This window comes from Falco punctatus (genome assembly GCF_963210335.1).
Source record: "Falco punctatus genome assembly, chromosome: Z".
NCBI classification, from domain to species: Eukaryota; Metazoa; Chordata; class Aves; order Falconiformes; family Falconidae; genus Falco; species Falco punctatus.
In genome coordinates this window covers 51,307,334-51,331,975 of record NC_137586.1, presented here as the reverse complement: position 1 = coordinate 51,331,975, position 24,642 = coordinate 51,307,334, and the positions used below count along the sequence as shown (strand labels likewise).

Here is a 24,642-nt window from a genome sequence, read left to right as displayed (position 1 = left end):
GCAAACAAACACTATTTCCACTCCTATTTAGATAAAACCTAATCGGCCTGAGGAGTAATTCAGGAGTGCATGTATACACCGCAGTTGCTTCCAGCCTAACCACAACCCAGGGCCTAAGCTTCTTCAGCTTTGTTAAATAGCTGACGTTTGTAGAGCTGAGCAACCTCTGGATAGGAGCTATGAGGCTGTCAGCTCTCAGTCTTGCTTTCTGGGGTTAACTGGAAATGGCACGGCTTGTTAAACTTCACCAGCCAGGTTGTTAGCTGCCTTATCCATGAATACCGTACGGATGATGTTACTAGCCCTTACTTTGCATTAAGCAACATAAATTTGTGAACAGACTATTCACTGGCATGCGCCAACTGAAGTCTTAAATAACATCACTGCTGAAAACAAAAAAATAAGAATAGGAAGGTGCAGCCAGCAATTAAAGTGCCATAGTCCCAAGAGACATATATTTTCTAGGTGACATTCAGCAAACCGCATGGGCCACAGTTCCCCCATTTAAACCAAATTATGGCAGTGTTAGGACTACATTCCTTCCCCCTTTAACCCTGGTACTGATTCCTGTTCCCTCCCTTTCGTTGGTAACTTAGTGATCCAACTCTGTGGGCTGCATTATCCCCACACCAGTCCTACTACAAACTACAGTTTTCTGCTGGCATATGTCTCTGAGTCAGCTCACCAATAAGCCAGCCGAGTACCAGTCCTGGCCCATTTCTCTGGACCAGCTCCTTTGACAAGGCTCCTTCCCACTTAGAAGGGGCCAGCTTGCTTCTTGCAAGCATTGCTGTGAGCCCTCCGGCTTCTGCAAAGCCTCAGGCACAGCAGGATTGTTTCAGCTCCGGAGGGAAGGAAGGAGGGTGTCCTTCTACACAGCTGCAGTGGAGGTGTCCTTGAGCACGATGATGTTTGAAGGCTCCCTTGGCTTACAGGGAAAAGAGACAAACTCAGAGCATGGAGCTGAAGTCTGGCATATCCCTTGTTCAAATTCCCACAAACCTCCAGGACTGGCTCCATCACAGCAAGACAATGGAGGTTGTGGGGAACAGATTAAGGACCAGCCCTAGTCTTCTCCTGTGGTATACGTATTTTCCACGAGTTTCTCTACCAGTTTATATCTGTGTATGTTTCCATACAACAGGGGTAGATGTTCCCCACATCGGCAGCTCAGGAAGCCAGTTCCCCAACCCCAGAAGCCCACCTCTGGTGCAATGCAGAAAGGACATCAGTCAGTTCATGATGTTTAGCCAAACTGTTTCATTCCTGTTTCATATTTACAAGTACAAATTCCTTGGGCATTGAAAAGCTCTGTATGATTCAATAGTCCCAAGCATAACATGCTCCGTGTTTGCCATTTCTCCACATAATAAAAGGTTTTCTTTGTTCTTCATGTAAAACACACCGGTGAGAAGGGGACACAATTCAAAACAAATTGCAGACAAGGGGAAATAACAATCACACACATGGAACATGGAAGTTTACTTCCTTTACTGTCTCCCTGATATAATCAAAGAGGTATCACCATGATTACTACAGTAGTGCGTGCCGATGTCCAAGCACGGGGACCTACTGCACCAGGCACTGTTAAAAAACTGAAATCCTTGTCCTGAATTGTTTAGAGTGTGCAAGCTGACAGTGAGTAGAGAAAAGGGTAAAAATCAAAAGCAGAATGATGGTGTGGCAAATATACTGGTTCTACCACCTATGTTTTAGAAGAGGAAGGCCAGTGAGGAAAGAAAAAGTGTCAGGTAAGTATCAGCAAAATGATAAAAGAGGAAAGCACAAGAGCTCAAGGGAGAAAAAAAGGTGAAGACAAGGCAGAGTGAAAGGATGTTAAAGTGCCAAGAATGGGGATGTAGACAAACTCTGGGTCAGAAACAGACACACCTGAGACACATTTAACACGTGGTTTTGTTACAATTAAATGTGTGGATGTTACCATTTAAAACCCCATTTTAAAATGCTGTTCCTCAGATTCTTCAGTGGGAATGAGCAAGGCCTGGTAAAACTATTTTGAATGAATGAGTCTCACATTGAAAATGGAGGTTATTCAACATGAAATCTGCCCACAGGATACCACCTCCTTACACTGGGAAGAACTTACTAAGGCATTTCATCTCGGGTCTTAATCTGAATCTAAGCATTTAGTATCTGGGAGTTACCAATCTGTGAGTACCTCTGAGATGCCAGTGTCCCATGGGAAAGGCAGCCTTGCTCCAGACCTCTACCAGGCAGGGGCACCAAGGGTACACAAGAGACTGAGGAGCACCCTGTTGGGCTGAGACAGATTCATGCTGGGATTAGCGCTGACCTCAAACACATAGTTTGGAAACTAAACATTTCACCTTACAAATGCCAAACAAGATGTTCTGATACTTCCAAGGGTAAAATTTTTGAATTTTTCATTAAAGACCTTAACTTCAGGATGGAAGCAAGTTCCAAGAAACTAGAATTTTTGACATAACAAGAATTCACATGTTGAGAGTTTACTCAGGATAGCTGTGGCAGTCGTGCTAGTCTTCAGAAGGAAACAGCTCCTCCATCTCTCCCTCCCTCCTTCTCCCTCAAAACCACAACAAACCCACAACTTAGACTACCATCAGGCCAGCAACAGTTTTATATTAAATGACTGCCCTTGGCCATCCTGGCCCATTCAGCTGAATTAAGTCAAAGGGACTTCTGGCAAGCTTAAAAATAGGCATGTGTTTAAGAGCTTTGCTGGCTTTGTTGCTGCAGTGGAAAAAAAGGAAATTAGAGAGGCATAAATCTGGAATTGAAAATATCATCAATATCTCTAAGACACAAAATATAATTGTAATTAATAATTAATTCTGGTCTACAGTGCCTTGCATGAACCTTAACTGAGAGCATAGCAAGATACTGCAGCACTTTTTCCTTTCCTGTTATTTTATATTCATGTGAAAAAAGGTTCAGGAATCAGAAGAAAAAGATCCAAGACACTGTGCTGTGGGAAGGGATGTACCGTAGTAAGGTAATTGAAGAATAACTACAGCACAGCACCAAGTAGGCTGACACAGCAAGGATGACATACAAGTAAGTGAGAATTCCTTGAAAAGCGTTCTACTCCGTATTATCACTTTGGTGATTTTCTGTACTTCAATTCTGTGACAAGCCTTCCTGCACTGTGTCATTAATATTTTTCCTCCCTTTAAGACCGTGGCTCTAAGCAGCAGCAGTATTTCTTCCTGTCAGAGAAGAAAAGGCAGACACCCCCTTCAGCAGTGGAAATCTGCTGTGCCTAACTTTGTAATGCTCCCACATACTCTTTCTCAGCCTATAATGCATGTTCTAGTTTAAGTGAAGGATGCCCACAATGGCTCCTCGGGGCTTGCTCTACCTAGCTGGACTTATCTTTAGGGTAATATGTCATTCAATCAGTGATGGTCTGAGAATGAATCCATTCAGAAGGCTGGTAAAAACAACTCCTCCAAAATTTGTATCAAGCGACGTAGAGAAAAAACTAATTGCAAAGAACATGTATGCAAAAGCTGTGTTTTCAAATGTAGATGAGGTTCCTAATATTACGCACATGTCTGAAAGAGTTTTATTGACCGCAGAGAGGGAACAAGTAATACTCTATACAAATTCAGGAAGGTGTTGCAAGAGAGAGGGAAGAAATATGACAATTTTCCTTTCAGATAAGCTGCATATCTCAGCAGCAACATGCCGAATTTCTTTCCTCTCTTTCCTCTGTCTGCATTGTTTTCTCTTTCCCTCCAGCTTTTCCTTCTGATGTTCTCCTGTGCAACCCTGCAGGCTGTGAACATACACATTACAACTAGTGTTATAGGAGTCAGCTGAGGCACCAGAAACAGCAATAGTCATGTTAATAGACAAGATAAATTGGCATGTGTGAAGACCATGATAAAAGCACAGCCAGTACCTGACCTTGCCCATTTCTACCTAGTCCTGCAGCCAGCAGTTTGGCGAAGCAGGAATGGCTTTTTTCTCTCCATGAGGTCCTGCTTCATCTGCATGCCGCACTGGTCCTGAGCTGTGGGGAAAAGCAGCTGAGCAAGCCAGAAAACTGTATCCCCAAATTCCCCCTTACTTTCCATGTTTTCTCCTCTTGTCTCTCAAAGACAGGGCTTCCCCCTGCAACAGCATGACACTAGGCTGTGATATTTGTTTGGCAGGACTCTGCCGGAGAGCTGTTCTATATAGCTGTTGTAACCTCTTTAATCTTCAACCGCATATGAAACATTTGAAGGTAATCCAACTCCAGTAGTGTCAAAGGAGGATGCAAAACAAACAGCACCCCTCTCTACTGTTCAGCCACTGCAGACAGACAAACTGGTCTCAGGCAGGGTCCTGAAGGTCAGTATCCACAGTATCTGCAGCTAACCAGCAATGGAAGTAGGAATTTTAGAAGAGAATTTGTAGCTACAACATAGAATGTGCTATCATATCTGCGTTAATTTGCTGTGCTGTGTTTGGAGGAGGTCTCCTAGGTACTGTAATACCCACTGCCTTATGCCATTTCAACATGCTCCAAGAGTCTCAACTGTCTGCTCACACAGAGGTGGTGTTACATCATTCTGGCTGCTCTGATGAAAGCCCTACAGCAAGGTTCAGCCAAGGGGAAAAAATAGTGGGAATCATCTAACAAGCTACAACTACTGGGAAGCAATAATGGCCATCAGCATGCCATGGGGTAGCAGAGGCAGCCAACCTTCCCAACCTGCTACCCAGGGCTGAGAAGTCCAGATGGGACACAAAGCACTTTCTCCTCTTTCTGCAGAAAGCCATGGCAGGGTAAGGCAGAAAGCCCCTTTCTGACAGAATCTGACTGTTGTATGACAGGCAAATTCAGAAAGGCAGAAGAAACCAGCAGAAACCAGGGTCTCGTTTTTGCACCACAGCTCAGAGAGGACAAAGAACTTTCCAATGGCAAGTCCAAAGGCACTTTGAGAAGCCCCCAACAGTGTTTCATCCTCATGCAAAGGAGAAGGCTCCACCAGTACATATGCCACAAGAACTATAATTATCCTGATGCGTTTTAATAAGCATTATATGCAAAATTGTTATTGATAGACCAAAATAGCTCTTATCCTAATTACAGACATCTGAAGTAGTAGATATTACTCATCCATTTAAAGCTCAAGTCTGTGAGCTGCTAGGCACTTTGAAACATGCTTGAACTCCTGCTGAGAATGGAGCCTGTCTTTAATGGCAAGTGAACACCACACAGAAGTTACAGCCTTTAGATACAGAACTTACTTATGAAATGCTGTGGCCTATAAGCAAGAGATCAGAACAGATGACACACAAGGTCCCTTCTGGCTGGGAAATCTGGCAGCCACCTAGTCTATACATTCCCTGATGAGTTTACTATACAAAAAAGCCTGCAACCACCGCACACAAGCCACCATCTGGAATTTTTAAAACGGACATCATATACCCCGAGACACTGTCAGAGTAGTCATTAGCATGGGAGAGACAAGTTGCAAGTCGGCTGCTTCCAGCCTAACACAGCAACAGACTAAGCCACTAGCAATTAATTAAAGGTCAGCGACACCTAAAGCCTTAAAGAATGCACATGCCACACTATTTATAATTGGCAAATACACTTAGATAAAGCAAATTATAATCCCAGTAGCTGTTGTTTCCTGCCGCTTCTCCCTTATCCCCCTCCCTTTACAAACCGTGGGAACTGTAGGAGGGTTACCTCCAGGAGTGCTCTGCCTGGGATCAGCACCAGCCGGCACTGCACGGGCAGCCTGGTCTGAAGCCCACAGACATGAGTCATCATCGAGAGTCTTCTGTGTATTTCAGTGGGCACTGGGTGGGCTGTAAATATCCTTGCCAAAACTAGTAATTTCTAACAGATAAAAATCCTCTGCTTTCACTGGTTTCAGGACTTTGAAATGGCTAGATTGCAGTGTACAGTCAGAGTTTGAGGCACTCCTCGGCATACCTGCTGGCATGCACTGTCAACAGCCCACGTCCAAAGATGAGCACAACACAGGGATAAAATTAAGTTTTAAAATTTGTTGACATTAAAAGTTAAAACTACTCTGAAATATATGGGTATTAGTACTGGGCAGTTTCATAATCCCTTATACCTGCAAAGCGCTATAGAACCCCTGGCAAGGAAAAGGGAAAGGAAGGGGTGGGGGTGGAGGTGAAGGGATAGGATGCTCCAAGGCTGGATCTCACAGAGGACTAGGGTTCGTCACAACCTCTGTAACAGAAACAAACTGTGTTTCTTCTCCCCCCACCACTCACCTCTGGAAAGTCCTGTAGGTAATTCTGGATAAAAGAGTCTCAAAGCGCGATCACTTCAACCTGAGCATTGTTGCAAGTGGCACTGGTTTTGATTTTATTTTTTTTTTAATAACAGAGTTAAAATTAAACCTCAGCTATACTACAAAACAAAAACCAAACCCAAAGAAAGAGATAAAACAGTAGTAATTCCTCTTTGCACAGGTAACGCGCTCCTCCCAGAGCCGGGCATTTTTATTTGCACGTGTGCAACTACACTTACTTCACCCACCCGCGCCCCCGGCCGCCCCCCCGCAGAACCCACCGAGCCGCCCAACAAAGCTCACACCGGCCGCGCGCCGCCGCCAGCCCCGCGCGCCCCACGTACGGTGCCCTCGGCTCGGCCGCCGCTGCGGGGCTCTCCGCTGCCGCCGCTCCGCTGCCGCCAACACGCGGGCAGACGCTCGGGCACAGGCCTCCTCCCGGCGGGGACGCGGCGCGCCCTGCCCGGCTGCTGCCTGCCCCGGCGCGGGCGGCGCACCGCCGCGGAGGGGCTGCGGCCGTACCGCCGCGGAGGGGCTGCACCGCACCGGCGGGGGCGGGCGCTGCCGACTCTGCTCGCGAAGTTCAGGGGCGCAGCCGGGCTCCGGGAGGCGGCGACGGAGCCCCCACGGGAGGCCCGCGACGTGCGTGGGCCGCCGCCCCGCGGGGCCGCAGGGAGTGCTTGGCGGATCCGCGGGCAGAAACGCGAGGAGCGGCGCTCCGCGGCGGCGGGCACAGCCACAAGCACCGCGCCGCCCGCCCGCCCCACGGTCACGCCGACGCCGTCCGGCACCGCCGCGCCTGCCACGCGCTCCCGGGCGGCCGCCTCCCGCCGCCGTGACTCGCCGCCGCCACCTGCGAACGCGGGACGTTCCCCCACGGCCGCCGGGGCGCTCCAGCGGCCGCCGCCCGCCGCACCCCCCGCCGCCGACGGCGGCCTCGCCCGCGCGCACTCGCTCACGCCCCGCCGCGCAGCGCGGAGCCGGGCGGGAGGGCGGCGGCGGCGCGGTCCGGCCCCGGCCCCGGCCCCGGCCCCGGCCCCGGTCCCGCCGGGCAGCGCCGCCGCCCGCACGGCCCAGCCTGCCCTGGCGGCACTGGCGGGCCGGGCGGCGAGACACGGCCCCCACGGGCGCTCCCCCGGCCGTGGCCGCCCCTGCCCCGTCAGCAGGGCTGGCTCAGCGCCGGTGAGCCGCCCGCAAGCCTCGGTGCTAACGGGAGCGGTGCGAGACACCGGTCTGAGTTAAAAGGAGCAAACCTGGACAAACAACTCACCGGTTTCGTGCCAGAAGTCACAACCTCAGAACACCCGCCCCTCCACTTAAGAGAGAAAAAGCTCTTCTGTGCCCCGCTCCGGCTTGTGGCTGCGAACCTCGTGTTGATGGCAAGGAAAACATCCAAGTCATTGAAACTCGGTTAAAGTTGTATCTAAAATGACAGCTCCGAGTTCCTAAGGCAGTAAGAAATAACCTAAAGGAAACCTGCGGGCTCAAATTTTTATTTGCATAATCATAGTTTATTTCATGGCCTTTCTCAAGCAACCTTGTTTACTTGGTTCAAAAATAAATGCACATTGTAGGGCTGAGGTAGCAGCCACTTTGCTGTATTTTTGTAAAACCACTCTGTTCTCTTGATAAAATTGCAAATTAAAACACCAAGATACACTTAAATTTTGCTAGAAAGCCTAATCACATGGGGGTTTTGCCTTTGGTCTGCTTTTCCGTCAGTGGAGAAAAAAACTCACCTAATCTTTGGACCTGGCTGCCTGTTCACCCGCAGTGACAGAGATGCTCTTCCAGCTGGAAACAGAAGGTGCACACAGGTGCTACCTGTGTAATAAAATAAAAGGAAAGGGCCCAGCACTGGTTGCTGGAGTCACTCTGTAAACCTTGGCAGAAGGAAGGTGAGATAAATTAAGCAGAATTATAGATCTTCAGTGGAGTTGGAATGTTGATAACATCTTAAAAACATACCTGCAGTGACAACCCTTACCACCATGGAAACCTTCGTGCAATGGATGCCTCACCTCTTAAGAGTAGAAGTGTAAATGTGCATCTAACCTATACACACATAAAACCTATGTGGATAAATGTGGTTTCTGACCACTTTTTTCTCTTTAAGCATCTGAATTTTGCAGTAATGTTTTTCAAGCACTTGTCTCCAACTAAACAGTCTTGTGAGAAACAAAGTTAATGAGGCTGGTTACCAGAGGATTGTCATCCCTTATCTCATAAACTTCCTTCCACTGCAGCAGTGTGACTTCTTGAAGAATCTGCTGTGATAGGCCTTCTGGATGAGAGATGTTTGATGTCATGGTCAGTACTGAACTACCCTTCTGCTGTTTCCTTAGGAGCAGCCAGCTGGCCAAAATGGATGGCGACTTCCTTCAGCACGGTTCCTCCCCCCCCTGCCCCTCAGTGGACATGGTTGGAGAGATTTCTGTCATTTTCCTGGGAGCAGATGTTCAGGAAATATGTGGGAATGTAGAATCATAGAATCGTTTAGGTTGAAAAAGACCTTTGAGATCATCAGGACCAACCATCATGTAATAGCTGAAGAACTGGTCCCTGGGTTAAACATTCCTTGGAAGGAGTCGGAGAGGAGGGGGAGAAGGGAAGGAGAAGAACCGGACTCATACATGATTATATGGTCCAAGCTTCATTTCTTTAGGAGATAGGCTAAAAATATATGGCATATGGTAAGGCTCTGAATTAAAGCTGACGGTTTTATATTCCCTGATTGCCATACTATCTAGGTGCATTCCAGTAAGGCATGTCACATGCTGTTCTTTCATCTTCTCCCTGAGAGAAGTGGGTGGGTGTAGTTGTGGCTCATTGCAGGAAGATTTGGGTGTCTGTATGATTGGGGGCGACTTATTTCATATTCTGTGCATAGAGTTTTGATCAGCTGTATATGGTCCAGAAGGCAACTTAAAGGGAAATGTGGATGATCTGGAGCGTCCTCTACCCATGCAGTTCATTCCAGAGACAAGACAGACACTTGAGGGTATCATTTTACCCTTTAGATATCCTGGGCATATGTTATGTATCACCTGAAGATGAAGACCGAGAAATAGAATTTGATCTGAAATGCTATGAGAAGTGAGGGTAGAGAACAGAGGGTGGTTTTATTGTTCTTACTATGCCTTTGCCAAGCACAAGTTGGTATTCAGTTTGAGTTCCCAAACTGCTGAAATTTTCCATTTCAGGTGTGTCTCACAGCTCCAGCCCTGCCCTGCAAGAGTTCAGGTTTGGGTATCCAAGGTCAAGCAACTTCACAAGAATGGAATGGAGCCTTCTTGCCAGCAGGGCATGGTAGAAAACAGACATGATATTGGTACAGTACGAAGCAAAGCTGTCTGGAAAGTGATGCTGTCACTGAGCAAAAAAATGACCTGTGATCTTTCAGACACTTGCACTTGTGAATTTGTTTACTTCCATGTGTTGCTGCACTCACAGTTAATCCAGGTGGCCATGTGATTAAAGATGAATGCATGCACAAGACTGAAACAGAGTTTAATACTTACAGAATTGGCTAAGCCTACGCGTGGATTTTTGTGTTACTTTGGGGAGTAAGGTGCTAATAAGAGGTAAAAAGAGAACGATGCCTTACAGAAAGAGCTTACTTCAAGAGCTAGGGAGGGAATCTGAGGTTACGTCTCACAGGCCATTTGGACGGGAAGACACTGTGCTAGGAGTCCTATGCTTAAAGAAATGAGACAATTCCTTCTATGTACTGTGTGTTATTTAAAAGACACAAATAAAGACCCGGAGAAGCAGAATACATAAGCAAGTAAGCCTGGTGTGTATTTGTTATTTATGGTTACTGAAAGGAGATGGAACACTGTGTATGTGCTTTTTAATTGTCCAGAAACAGGAAATAAGTTCATCTTGTGTTCAAGCTTTTTTTATATTACAGGGAGAGTATATTGTGGAGCTTTGCACTCCTGCCAGCATTCACTGTCAAGGAGTAAATTGCCAGTTTTCACGAAGTCACATATGCCTCTGTAAATATATATTCAGCAGGGGCATATGCCTTCTTGTTTTAGTGTTATACTTCTGACACATTTGGTTAGAGAGATGCATGTGCTGGGACCCTGCTGCATTTATTATATTCAAAAAGAAGAAAAATTCCCCCAATTTACATATGATATGTTTTTTCTTGGTTTTGGAAAATGAAGGTGGCAGACCTGCTAGTCATGTTAAGTCACCCAAACACTTGTTCTATCTCCCCACGTCAAAGGAAATGGAAAGTAGTTAACTATTTGAGGTAAAATTCTGGTCCCAATGAGATTAGTAAATTATTTTGCCTATAGAATCACAAATTCACATGATTTTTTAGGACTGATAATGGCAGGAAAATGGAAGATGCTGCTGAAATACTTCTCTGTCTGATCTGCTACTCAGAATATGTGAACTCTTAGTGTTCACATATGGAGATAGTCACTGAATGCCTTATTCTACTGCGCAGGGCTGCTGGCTTTGGAAGAGAAGGCGGCCTCCTGGAGTTTTTTATGTCAGTATTTTGTATTCCTCAGAGAAGGTAATAGAGATAACATCTTCAGTAACCTTGACACAACCTAATTTTGTAAGGAGAAAGCAGCATCTATGGTCCAAAATGAACAGTCACGCTCTTGCTCATCACCTTGTCCTGTGGTGCTTTTATCTGGAAATGATTATAGCACAGCTCCTTCTTTGAGGTGTGCCACCAACACTCCATATTGACATGTTTCTACTTCCTATCTTTGTGTTCAAACTAATGAGAACAGGGCTTCCACTCCCTTAAAACAGTAGAACAGTACATCTCAGATACTGCTAGAAGGTTTTGGCAGTGTATACCATGTTTTGGCTTTGGAAGGACAACGTGGTATTTGGAGAGGAATGGCTGGCAGTCATCTTTCCATACCATAGAACACTAACCCTGGAGTCCAGGCTTGTTGCTTGCAACATGGGTCTACAATGACCTTTCTTACACACCTGAATCTGCTACTTGTGTTTGTTGGCAGGTAAAATAGGTCGAGGCATGCACAGTGCAGTGTTGTGTTTGACTGTACACCAGAAGAACAGTTGGAAGAAGCAGTCACCCCTTCTCTGTACATTATATGCAACTAACACCCACAGCCAGAGCTAAGGGAAAACCTCCATCTCACTGATAAAGGCTATGCCATAGATAGAAGCTATTATAAAAATCCTGTTATCATTCACTTTACAAAACAAAGGTGGAGTGGGGGCAAAAATCTGGCACTGGCTATAGAAGAAAACCTCCACAGTCTGAGTGAATAAGGAAAAAGGAATTCATCATCTCCTGCATGATTAAGAAGTTTGCTTTTAGCTTCCATTTTTTTTTCTTCTCAAAACTGGCCTTATTAAAAATAAAACAAAGGCAAATTGCTCTGATGGCTATTCCAGCCTCTGTCAGTGATGTATATTGGGAAATGGAGCAAGTCCATGTGACCTCTGTCCTCCATAGCTTTGAGATAATAATGGTATATTTTAGAAGAAGTGCTTGAACTATGGGTGACAAGTGCTGTATGCCAGCTCTCTCATTACAAAAACTTACTATGGAAAAACTTGGGCCTTCTGAAACCATCTCAGGCTATTGAAGGAAAGAAAATGGCACTTGCTCATACAGAGGTAATTCAGGCGTGTTATTTAACAGTAGCTTCTGGTACACTTACAAATTCGACTGTAGCATCATGAATTGCAGAAGGTATAGAAGTTTTATGTCTCTAAGGTCCTGTTCTTCTATCAATGGTGATGAAAAGCACTGTTGATAGCACAAAGCTATGCGGCAACATACAATTCAAGAAGTACCTTGCTATTTCAAGTTTTGTCCTTTTTTTTTTTCTTTTTTTTCCCCCCTCATGTTGGGGAAAGCATCACACTTCACATTCGCCAGGTTATTCAAGTTCAGTCACTTACTTCTGAGAAACTTCAGCTTCTTTTTTTGTGTCTCCTCAACTTACTCTTCCTCTACAGTGTAAATGACCACATCAGGGTAAAGCAGCAGGCTCTAAAGGTAAAGTAAAGCTACAAAAACAATATACTGGTTACTTAACAACACGATGAGTGTTTTCCTTTAGAAGCATCAGTAGGCTGTGATTTTGGATTTGGATCATTTACAGAATTGGTGAAGAAAAGCCTTAAACAGATTTAAGGAGATGCTTAAACTTCTAAGCTTCTCTTTAGCTCTTGCAAATGTAGTAAATCCATTGTTTGATGGCACTCTCTTTCCGCAGACCTCCTTAAAGAAGGTGACAAGTGGTGAAATGGAAGTTTCTGAAGTCCTATAAATCACAGGGTATAGTTTGATGATGCGGCTAAACTTACCTAAAGCTCTCTGCTGTAAAAAGGGCACAGCTTTCCCTCCTGGAGCTCTTGGATACTATCAGATCCCTTCCTGAGTGGACTCATGTTGCTTGAACTGCAAGGCAGATTTAGTTTCTCACCCCCACTGCCCAGAAATCTTTTATCTTGCGGAACTGAGCTGGAAATGATCTGTCAAATGCTAAAGACACTGTAGGATGAGAATATATAGGAACTGACCATAGCAGATCAGTTGCCACCTTATTGAACCATACTCCAAAACCTGAACTCCGTAACAAATCCTAGTGATTTTCAGTTTACTGCTGTCTAACTGGGTAGCTGGTGTGTCTGGATTCTCCCCCTGCAAAAACACATCTGGTAAGTGTCCTTGTTTTCTGAAATTCCTGGCAATGACAGATGATTGAATACTGTCATTGTAGAATGAACAGAAATGCATCAGGTAGGTATTAGTTTCTGTGTTGAGATCTATTAAGTAGATAAAAAATACCAACAAGTTTCTCTAGCGCTTATTACAGACTATTCTACTTAAACAGCTGACTTTTCCTTAATCTTTCTTCTCTTCCTGAAAATATATTTAACTTAGGCATTGTCTGCCTACTTCACATCCCTTCGTTGCCAATAATGCATTAACAGAACTGCAGTAACCCTTGATAAAAAGGTATTGTCGTATGATACATGTGATACATGCAGACAGAACTGAAATGTGATTCCAGAAAGCGTAACAACTGGACTCAGTTACAACAGAACTCTGAGCACTGTGATCCCCTACCAGTGATACATGTTTTCTCTGTTCACTGGATTTATGACAGAGAATGAGGTCACAAGCATCCCTAAGGAGGGCAAAACACCATGTATGACCAAGGATTTTTTAAGAACATAACTGAACTCTAAGGGAAAAGTCCGATATCATTGGCCAGGAAATTTTTAAAGACACGCTTAACATTTCTCACTTTCATTTTATACTCTGAAAGTAGTAGCACTCAGAAAGACATGGTTGGAGTTAATAAATGCCATTTTCATTACCGACTTGGTTCTTTTGGCTCAATTATCATTCACTATTTTTTCTTGTTTCTGGCAGTAACTCAAGTACTAAGGAGAACAACACTTGCTTGAGTAGATAAAACAACCTTAGGTACAACATATGTACATCCCATTAGAAGAAAAATAAACTATTCAGTGTTCATGTGTTTGTGACAGCTGTACCAGATTGTGGTAATTGTTCTATAGATATGACTCTTTTTCAGTGAGTGTGCTGTCTTTAATCAATCACCCTTTTAATTTACAGTAAATGCCCTGTTTCTTGTCTGTTTCAAATGAACATTTCAGCTAGAGTCTTACAGACTTCTTCAAAGAAGTCTCTTACAGACCTACAGCTTACACATAGTAACAATCCTAAACACCATGGTGGGTTGACCCTGGCTGGACACCAGGTGCCCATCGAAGTTGCTCCATCACTGCACCTTCTCAGCTGGACAGGCAAGAGAAAATACATAAAATAATAAATTAAAAAATAAATAAAATAATAAAAGTCTTGTGGGTCGGGAGAGATCAGTTCCTGTCATGGACAAAACAGACTCAGCTTGAGAAAACTACCATTCAAATCAGAGTAGGATAATGAGAAACTAAAACAAAAAAAAACCCACCCCAATTTAAAACCACCTTCTTCCCACCCTTCCTCTCAGGCTCAGCTGCACTCCCGATTTCTCTGCCTTCTCTCCCCCAGCAACGCAGGGGGACAGGGACTGGAGATTGTGATCAGTTCCATATTGTCTCTACTGCTCCTTCCTCCTCAGGGGGAGGACTCCTCACACTCCTCCCATGCTCCAGGATCCTTCCCACAGGAGGCAGTCCTGCACAAACTTCCTCAACATGAGTCCCTCCCACAGGCTACAGTTCTTCACAAACTGCTCCAGCGTGGGTCCCTTCCATGGGGTACAGTGCTTCACAAACAGACTGCTCCAGCATGGGTCCTCCACAGAGCCACAAGTCCTGCCAGGAGCCTGCTCCATCGTGGGCTTCCCGTGGGGTCACAGTCTCCTTTGGGCATCCACCTACTCCAGTGTGGGGTCTTCCACGAGCCGTGGGCGGCCATCTGCTGCACCGTGGACCTCACTGGGTTGCAGGGGATTCTCTGCTCCAGCAGCTGGAGCACCTTCTCCCCCTCCTTCTTCACTGACCTTGGTGTCTGCAGAGCTGTTCCTCTCACATATTCTCACTTCTCTCTCAGCTGCAGTTGCCCAGGTTTTTTCTCCCTTCTGAAATATGTTATCAGAGAGGCATGCCACAGTCGCTGGTGGGCTCGGCCTTGGCCAGCGGCAGGTCTGTTCTGGAGCCAGCTGGCACTGGCTCTGTCAGACACATGGGAAGCTTAAAGCAGCTTCTCACAGAAGCCACCCCTGTAGCTCACCCACTACCAGCACCCTGCCCTACAAATCCAATACAAACACATTTCACTTTATCTGCCGTGATGGAGCAGCATTTATTCTGTCAATAAAAAGCCAGCCTAGGATAGCAGCAAATGAATGGAACAGAAAATGTTGCTACAGGTGCAGCTGGGCTGGATGATTAATACAAAATAGAATACAAGTCACTCAAGTTTTTTATTACACTGGTACTATATGTTCTAAGAAATGTAAGGCCATATAACAAATACTGCTTTTTCACACAATTTATGTTTGCACAGTCCTTTCAGATACACACCAGAGCAGCTGAATTTTCTTCACTGGTTTCCATCATTTTGCAACTCCAGCTTCATAAGCTGGTCCTCAAACTTTTGAATGTCTACTTGATGCTTCATCAGGAACTTCCCATTTAAATGAAAAACAGGTATGTCATATTTATATTTATCAAACCATGCTGAGTTCTCTGGAAGGGTAATATCCACTTCTTGCAAGATAAACTGTGACGGAAAATAAGTATGTTAGTAGCTACTGGACACTGAAAAACCATACCTGCTTGTCTTTTGATCAATATTTTTTTTCAGAAATACAAGGGTTGTTTATTGGTGTTTTTACATTTATTCTTCCATGTCGTAGACAACTGCCCATTTTGTGGATACAAAAGGCACATAGCCACAATCCTTGGCTGCATATCTGAAAAGGACTCTCTACCTAGTCCAGAACAACATTCCTCATCTTCTGTGCAGAACCACTCCCCTGTGAGCACCACCAACAAATATGCCTCTGGCAACACAACAGTTGCCTGTTGGGCAGCATAGTGCAACCCTCTTAATGGTCTGTTAAGTTTCTTCCTTCAAGAAAGTGATCAAAACCCACTTGAAGAATGGCAATCACCTATAGTTTAAATATTTGAAGTCCCACTCACTAAAATCCTTCCCAAATTATATCATTACCTGCTTCGTAACAGTTGTAAATTCCTCTATCAGAAAAGGCAATAGTATTTACAAAAGCAGAGATTTTAAAAATAGTTGTGACAAAGTGTATATTGGTTTACTTTGCCAATACTTATGAGTAGCATTGTCACAGAATGGTTTTGGATAATGAGTTTTATGGAAATCAGTGCTGAAATTGTCTTTATGAGGTCACCCAAGAAATAATAATAGATGCAAATAAATCCAAGCCATTTTCTTTTACAAAGAAAGAATCCTGATTAACTGTTCTTTATATACAGAAAATACATACAGTATTGTAATACATTACCCTTCTCTTATATGGCTCAAGCACCTCTTTTGCTTCATCACATAGAGGGCATGGTTTCTAAAAGAAAATATTCAGACCAACTTAAAGCATGCAGTAAAACACAAAGATCATTTGTACCATAAAGTAACGTGCTCAGACTGGAGTGATCACTACTATAAATGTGGGTTCCCTCCCCCATACCACCCTGTCTTACTGCTTTCTAAATCATTATCAGTGCAGCATGGTTGAGAAGAAAATAAATTATTCAGCCACAGAATTTAATTATTTCTCACTTGCTTTTATTTTTCTCATGATACAAATTAACAGTTTTCAACAGCTCTTCCAAAGGCTGATTCAAGGGCATGATTTGGAAGGACATTTACTGACCCCTTCTTTTGGTCAGCAACAATGACTATTCAAAGCACTGCCATCGCTAGCTGAAAACAACTGCAGGTACCACTCTGACAGAAGAATGTCCCTTGGTAGAAGGTGAATGAGGAAGTCGCATGAGTAATTTCTAATCTGTTTCAGACTGAGTCACTTGGGTCAGTTCATATAGCAAAAGAAGGTGATTTAAGACAATCTGGCTGACTTTGCCTGAAAGGAATTAAGCATGATTCTCCAACCTGCAGAGCTGCGAGGACAGTAAACTCCAGCAGGGAGATCTAGCAAACAGCTGCATTGTTTTGACCAGTGACGGAGTCAAAGAAAACCTCTCATTTTGAAAACTCCCTGATCTTCCACTATAGTTATGCAGCTGACTTCTGCTGATCACACATCATGATCATTAGAGCGTTCATACCTGACAAGGTGACTCACATGAAAGTGTGTTGCTTCAGTGTTTGTAATGGCAGAATTTATCCTGTAATTCATGTAGCAAAGTATACAGTGGTGAAGGTGATGGCTCTGTCATTCTCCTATGAAGTACCTCTCACAGCTGGAAAAGACCTCCTCTCCCTCCCACTTAAAGTCTTCCTAAGTCTTGTTTAAACATGGAATCAATCTGAAACAGCTACTTCTTATCTCCTTCGTGTGAATTAATTTGGATTAAATACTCTACTTTTAATTCACATCTAATCTAAATTGTCTTTCCCATACAGACAAGTGCTTGTGCTCTGAAAACCTGTGTAAGATGTTAAAGATCAACAGTGCTGCATTCTTACTAGTTCTTGTTGCTTTTGGAGGGACTGATATACCTCATACTGGTGACTGAAAGGAACGTCCCAGAATCCTGCACATCAGTTTTGTAACGTGCCAAGCTCCTTACAGTTAAAGCAGGATATAATCAGTTCCACTAGGCCTGTAGAGAGCCTTCTAACGTAGCAGTCACATAAAGCATTTGACAAACTAAGCTGACTCTTAGCAAAGAGTATGTTTTTATTGCTCTGATGGCAAGATTAAGCACTATGTAGTACTAATAACATTGGAACTGGTTTAAAATCAGATAGTGAACCATTCCAACTATCAGTGAAATCTGTTTAATAATAAATAAAATAAATACTTAAAAATAGACAGTCCATTTATATTAGTACATATTCTTCAGTAGAACAGTGCAATAGTAGGTCTCTGCCATCACTTTTTTTTTTGTTATTTGTAATTTTTATGTTTTTTTTAAAAAAATTATGTTAATTTGTAATAGGGCTGCCTGGATAAAGCTGTCCTGGACAACCTTCTCTCTCATATGTGTATTACGGTGGCAAAAAGGATTCCTACTGCTGAGGTAGTAAAAAATCCCTTCCCAAACTGACATATGCTGCGCTGATAGCTAGATCTGTTAGACAATACACATGTGGAAGGGACAGTTTCATTTCTACAGATAACTGCCATTTGTGCTGCATACTTAGACTGCAGGTTTGTGGTCATTTTAAGCTGGCAATGATGCTGAAGGAAGCAGATCCATCTTCCTGTCACTGCTTCTTTTGTGCTGCCATAAGTAATCAAACAGCTAATCAAACAGCTGCACAGCAAAGCTAGACAGGACAAGTGATCTGAGTTAACAGTAACCTTGCAAAAAAGATATACATCAAAAACATTTTAAGTTAAAAACACATTCAACAATAGCCCACTTTGGAGAACTACTTGAACTCTATCAGAACTTGAACACTATTAGAAAAAATGATTTCATACAGTGTCTTAAGTAGTTAGAAATTTTAAGACACAAAAGTAATACAAATAACTTTTTTCCAATTATTAACCCAAAGGTAAGCTCATTATTTCCTACCTTATCACATTTGGATTATGAATGAGTTGATGCTGAATCAGGCAGGAGAGCGAGCTGTGGCAGCTTGCATTGCTCTGATTAATAAACAGATGGTGAGCTTTTATTTGTAAACGGACTGTAGTGTCACTGAGACACAACTACGCTGAAATCTTGTTGGTTGTAACTACTGGCTTGCTACAGTAAGAGTATGACTGTGCTATAAAGCCTGGTGTAAAAGACACTCCCAGAGCAAACTGCACAATACTATAAAAGTTTGAAGTGGACAAAAAGTAAGGACAAGCCATTTCATCAGGAATCCACTGATAAATATGCAGTCTTGCCTAGCTTTATTCTGTAAACAACTTTTACCTTGGTGAATAAAGTCAGCACTGGCTTATTTGTGCTGGCTGAACAGAGTTGTCTCCCCAGTGGACTGGATAAATGTCTTGCTAGTTGCAATGTTCTGCTCAGAAAACACAGCACCATTGTCCTGTTAAGGAAAAAAGAAAATGTTCAATTGTTTTGTGGCAACCCATAGCTCACGAAATTTAATGTTAAGACAAATATGATACTTCAAACGCAGTTCTAAAATACACACAATCAAACCATTTTCTCAGGATTTTTATGTTCACGGTACCAACATATTAATCAGAAAAATGGTTTACTATGCAGCAGGCCAGAAACACTGCATAGCTCAAAAAGTGTAGTTCCATTTAGAAAAAAACACCAATGCTACCTTGCTTAAATGCCTCTTTTAAATTTCTTAACAAAAATGCTGACATAAATGCATTCCACTGTTTCAACTGCATAGACGCCTGTAAAAATTACATGATATTAAGAAAATGCAAAGTGCTGTGCTTTGAACATCCGTAATCTTGCTGCACTGCTTGACATATTCTACTTACTCAAATTATTCCATGAAAAAACTGATCTGTACCTAATCAGAAAATGAATACAATGCTTTTTGCTAGTGAGTAAAAAGCTGCAGCAAAGGCAATTTAACTTGGTAATATTGAAAGCACACGCATTACCCTGAGGCCTTCCTGCAACATAAAATTAATGAAAGATGTTGATGGATTTGTGATTTCTTTGGGAGAGTTTAAGTAAATTTCGTGTTGTTGAGGGATGCCACACTGGAGCCCTGAAGGCACCTATTCATAATAACACTAACAACAGTGCTTTCTCCAAACTCGTGTCTTAATGGGACCTTTACAAGGCATTTTAGGACTGAAAGCAAAAACCAGAGCAAAAGGGAGTCTGCATAGAGACTATTGGCAGATGCGACACTTGACATCAGAATTTACACCCCGGAAATCAAGTCCTTTTACAGATGCCAAACTGCTTCTGTACCGTATCTGTTCAGGCATGACTTACCCGTAGTTCTAACTACAGCTAACCACAAACACGCAATGTAATGGCACAAGTTCAAACAACTTAAGTGCAAGCAGGACTACATTGTGACTGACAATCACGTTTTAGGATGTTCAGTAAAAAAGAGCCTAGTGCATTTACAGAACCTCTCAGTACTAATATTACACAGTTCTGTTTTAAGAAAGACAGTTTAGCTAGCATAACTGCTAAGGAAGGACAAAATATTGCAGTGGACTCTAAAATTAAGGGTGCTTAATTGTTATGTTTCTAAGCAACAACCACAAGGAAAATCAAATGGGTGACATGACACTGCTTCACCAGCCTTATTGCAGTGTCAAAGACACCTTTTTTCCCCAAAGGACGCTGGTAAGGGTAACTTGCCATATTTCTAGAAGAAGCTTCAACAGAGAAAATACAAAGAAAAGGTACTACCCTTCGAAAATTATAGTCTGAATTATCAAATTTCAGATGGTAGGAAATAATTATTTTCTTTTTCAATTTGTTTTTTTCTTTGACCATGTAAAAATAAAGTTGTCTAAACCAGAGTATTCTGCAATGAATGGGATTTGTGTTTACTGTTTAGTTTGGAACAGAAAGGGTTCTTCATCTGGATGTGTCAGGCTTGATACTAGTAAAAGTCAGCTGCAGGGACAGAGTGGTATGCTTGCTGTTAGTGCAAAGTTGCTGGTGACCGGCACAGCACACACTGCCGTTGGTCATAGACCTTGGAAGTTACTGCTGTTGTTTTACTTAGCCAGGTCAAAATCTGATTGTCTGGGATTTTACACAATAAGTGCAAAAATAAGCTTGCAACCTTTTGGAAAAATGCAAATCTGGATGCCAGTAAATAGCCTCAGTCTCAGTCATACTTGGAGATTTTTACATCCACAGGAAATAGGTGCCCAGAATGGATGTGATCTTGACATTAAAAAAAAAAGAAAATAAAAAAATCACAACATGTCAGCTTACTCACATGCATGATAAAAATGTCAAAACAAATAATTTGCATTCTTGCAAGTTTTTAAATGAATACTTTTGTTGCCAGCCTAGCAAGCCAAATTTTGTGCCTTAAAAACAAGGAAAGCACTCCCAAAATGTTCTGTGAACAGTGGAATTAATAAAGCCTAGATTTCCATGTACCTTATTCCCCCATATATACATGTATGTGTATAAAATGTCTCTGGTTCACTCTTTATGCCTCCTTTTTTGATCCCTCCACCCTCTGGTAAATTTGAGTGCAGTGGACAATTCCTAACTAAACATCAACTGAAGGGGCACAAGCAAGGCAGTATCAGTAGCTAAGCTTCAAGATCTCACAAAAAGAAAGAAGCTAACACAGTGTCTTACTTCTTTAAAAATTTTAAAGACTTATAAGCAATAATAGCTTTGGAATTCAGGAAAAAAATCTTCATTGCTGTGTACTACTACTGAAGCAAGAGGAAGTTGTTTCCAGAGTTAGCATAAGACTGCCTGAATGTTTTTATAAATAAGCTAAGAAAAACAGAATCCTGGCTGCCAATATAATCACCTATGTAGAATGATGCTAAGGCCATACTGTAATGCCAGTTACAAAAAGACTCAAAGGAGTAAACCTAATTCATAAAATGATACCACTCTCCATCCAGGCCCCTGTTATGCTCTGCTATTTCATCAGCAAAAAGGAGTCTGACACTTCTAACCTTGAGGGAGGGCAAGATTCTGTCAGATGGCATCATGTTCCCACTGTATAGATGATACAGCTTGACCTCCCTATGTTTCTGAAGCCCACAGCTGCCAGACAGCATCATTAGGAAGGCCAGCAGTCAGACCTGCTGCATCTAATCTGGGCTAAAAAACGGTGCAACTCCAGCCTCACAGAATTGCAACTATGGCTCTGCCCCCATAAGATGAAGTTAAAACATCATACATAAAACCAAATAGCAGGGGTTTTGCACAGACACTGAACGGTTCTAATATTGTGAAGGGTTAAGTATAGTTGCTTGTGATCAGGAGCTGATGAAAGTGAATATCCAATCACTCATCAGGCAAATCTAGTGCAGCAGCTCAATCTGTCTGAACAGCATCCCAGAGCCACATGGGTGTTTAGTGTGTGCATACTACCATCGTGTGAACAAGCAGGTTCCCAATACTGGCCTGCACTAAGCTGAGCAACATTGCTGGAATGCAGAGCTCCAGTGTCAGAGGTCATTTCCATGCTGGTTTCATCACTGACAAAAAGGAAAGTGTCTCACAGATATGCTAAGGTGTTCACATCCTGCTCATATCTGTAGCAGATCTGTCTTTTGTTATGGAGGAACTAAAATGCTAAAAGCATAGACAAAATCTTTCAGCATGATTATTCTAGAGCTCTCTTTAGCCTACCCCCAAGTAATTATAAAGATTTGTTTGAGGAAAAAAATTAATACGCAGATGTAAAGAAGGATGCTTGCAAACTTCAGAACTTTCCCTCCCCTATACTACAATGCCACAAAATCATTTAACAAATGATGCATCCAAGTCTGGACTTGGCCCATGCTGTATTTCACAAAGCCAAACTGGGCTCATTTCCTGTTAAGAATTTATTAGGTGATGGAAATTCTGTTATCTGCTGCAAAAATAAAATGTGACACTAAACCTAACCATGACTTAGATGAGATAATTATCTATATAAACCTTATCTTGGCATCAATCAAGGAAAGGCAAGCATGGCTGTCTTTTTCACTAACAATGTAACTTTTAATGATGCTATATACTCTTAAACCTTAGCTTCAAGTCACCAACATACTCTTGCTCTGTGGTTCTCAATGTTTTACATGCATAATTATCGATATATTTATGTCTTGTTTCCCATGGATTTGTATACATATACACAAGGATGAAATTATTATGAACTTGCAGGCATCTGTCTGTATACACTTTGCATTAATGGAGTATTTGATTTTGGAAGCCTAACCTGGGTTTGACAGAATAAATGGATTTGTCTGGACAAATCACACCTCTTTTTGCAAGATAACAGTAACACATCAGAAACATGGGAAATGTTACATTGAAAATGTCCTAGAGGTATTCAGCTCTTTGTCCTCAAGAAACTTTGTAAGTGTGTATTAAACTGACTCCTACTCTCCATTTAATCCTCATTCTAGCATGACAAAAGGCGTATCAATGGAAAGCAAATGGGGACAGTAAGCGGGTGCAAATGTAAGAGCCTGCTGTTGTCAGTTTGATTGCTTACCAGGGAAATGCTGAACAACAAAATACGGTGCCACAGCAAGAGACGGAGGAGCACAAGTGAGTAGGGACACCAAGTCCTGTAGTCGAGATCCACACAAAGCTTTTACGTCAGCAGCTTTTCAGAGGAGGCATGCAAAATACAGGAAAATCTTGAACTTCTTTTTGCAAATGCACATAATTCTAAAGGTCTTCAAGGAAGAATCAGGTTTTTACATCAACTTAAAATTCAAAAACATCAATAATATCACTTGGTTCCATGAGATGATGTTATATAATAATCAATGCATATTTCTACACATTTTCTCCTCCAAACTACAGCAATCCAGGGTAAACGCCACAAACCCATTGCATTCCACCCCAAAAAAAGACGAAAAGTATAATTTCACCCTAATATTAAAAAAATTTTGCTTTGTGATGCCTCTAGAGGTGTCCATTCTAGACTCTGGTCCAAGGCATATGCTCCAAGTTTCAGTTTTGATTTAAAGAATCAGTCATCAATACGCGAGCTAAAGATATCTTTATTCGGCAGCGCTGGGTGCATAGGGGATCACTCCACCAAAGTCATGCACACCGAGGGGACTTTTCAGTCCCTTCTTTATACAGGCTACTCATACTTCATTCATTCATTCAGTCTGATCATTCATCATTCAGTTTGAAAAACAATCAGTAGGTTGCTGTAATGGCCACGAGACCACTCCTGGAGACTAAGGAACTTGCATAGACAATGGACCATTATCACAAAGTAAAATGATAATAGAGTTTAAAAGCCTGTTTAAAACACTTCCATTTGAAAACTCCTCAGCTAAATGACCCTTTGCCCCGCCCCGGGCCGGGGCCGAGCCAAAAACCGGTCAAAGCGTATCCCGCGGTCTCCCGCTCCCTCCCGTGACAGCGTGCCCGTCGCTGGCCACGGGCTTGCCTGTAACAGCAGCGCCCTCTACAGACAGGTGGGTCAGAGCCCACCGCAACACCAGCGAGCGCCGGGGGCTCGCCCGCGCCGGCTGCCCGGGGCTCAGCCTGCAGCGCCGCGGCCCGCTCGCCCCCGCCCGGCTTCAGCCCTCCGCGGCGGCCGCCTCGGGCCCGGTGCGGGCGGGGGACCCGTCCCCGGCCTGCCGCACGGCCCGCACCGCCAGCGCCGGGAAGGCCCCTGCGGCGGCCGTCCGGGCCCCGCGGCCTGGCGCGGCGCTCGGCACCAGGCGGCGTTAGGCCGGGCGGGCCGCGGGCGCGGACGGGGCGCTGCGCGCCGGTCTGGGCTTGCGCCAAGGGCCGGGGCTGCGGGCACCCACCTGGCGGCGGCGGCCTGCCGCCTCCGTCCGTCCCCCGGCACACTCCGAGGGGTGGCGGGCGAGGCCCTGCCGCCAAGGACGCGCTGCCCGGCGAGGCCGGCCTGGCGGGGGGCGGTGCCCTCCGCTCCTTCGGCGCCCCGCGCTGATAGGCCCGTCGGTCGGTCGGCCGCCCTTCGCCTCCGCCCCGCCCCGCCCCTCGCCTGGGGCCTCTCGCGAGCTCCCAGCTCCCCCGGCGCCTCCGTCTCCCCGAGCGCGCCTCCTGGTACGACACAACCCCGCTCAGGCCCTGCCGGCGGGGGGCGCTGCTCTGACTCCCGCCCACGTTCTCCCCGGGCCCCTGGATC

At 44.0% G+C, this 24,642-nt stretch overlaps 1 protein-coding gene and 1 long non-coding RNA gene across 3 annotated transcripts; one reads left to right on the top strand and one right to left on the bottom strand.

Annotated features, from left to right (window-relative positions):
• Nucleotides 1–7,424: 7,424 nt before the first annotated feature.
• Nucleotides 7,425–14,121, top strand: LOC308056683. The gene is made up of 2 exons (XR_013924916.1): nucleotides 7,425–13,065; nucleotides 14,070–14,121. It is a non-coding gene; the product is annotated as an uncharacterized lncRNA (long non-coding RNA).
• A 920-nt stretch (nucleotides 14,122–15,041) lies between these two features.
• LOC308056678 (glutaredoxin-like protein C5orf63 homolog) lies at nucleotides 15,042–24,434 on the bottom strand. Of its 2 annotated transcripts, none has more exons than XM_080372416.1 (5): nucleotides 24,299–24,434; nucleotides 23,014–23,089; nucleotides 18,801–18,921; nucleotides 16,253–16,309; nucleotides 15,042–15,492 (listed from the first exon to the last, which is right to left on the bottom strand). In XM_080372416.1, exons 3-5 carry the CDS (start codon nucleotides 18,915–18,917, stop codon nucleotides 15,313–15,315), a joined length of 354 nt encoding a protein of 117 aa, XP_080228542.1. In that variant the 5' UTR covers nucleotides 18,918–18,921; nucleotides 23,014–23,089; nucleotides 24,299–24,434; the 3' UTR covers nucleotides 15,042–15,312. The 2 variants fall into 2 exon arrangements, with proteins under 2 accessions (XP_080228542.1, XP_080228541.1); XM_080372415.1 differs by having other exon boundaries at nucleotides 23,014–23,127; nucleotides 24,299–24,415.
• Between the last annotated feature and the right edge of the window lie 208 nt (nucleotides 24,435–24,642).

What these genes read in the sequence shown, in the direction of transcription:
- LOC308056678 (XM_080372416.1), bottom strand. Translation starts at nt 18,917, where the DNA reads ATGGTGCTGTGTTTTCTGAGCAGAACATTGCAACTAGCAAGACATTTA. An exon ending in TGCTGACTTTATTCACCAAG is followed by an intron (nt 16,310 to 18,800) that starts GTAAAAGTTGTT and finishes ATTTTCTTTTAG; the next exon opens with AAACCATGCCCTCTATGTGA. An exon ending in TTGAGCCATATAAGAGAAGG is followed by an intron (nt 15,493 to 16,252) that starts GTAATGTATTAC and finishes TTTCCGTCACAG; the next exon opens with TTTATCTTGCAAGAAGTGGA.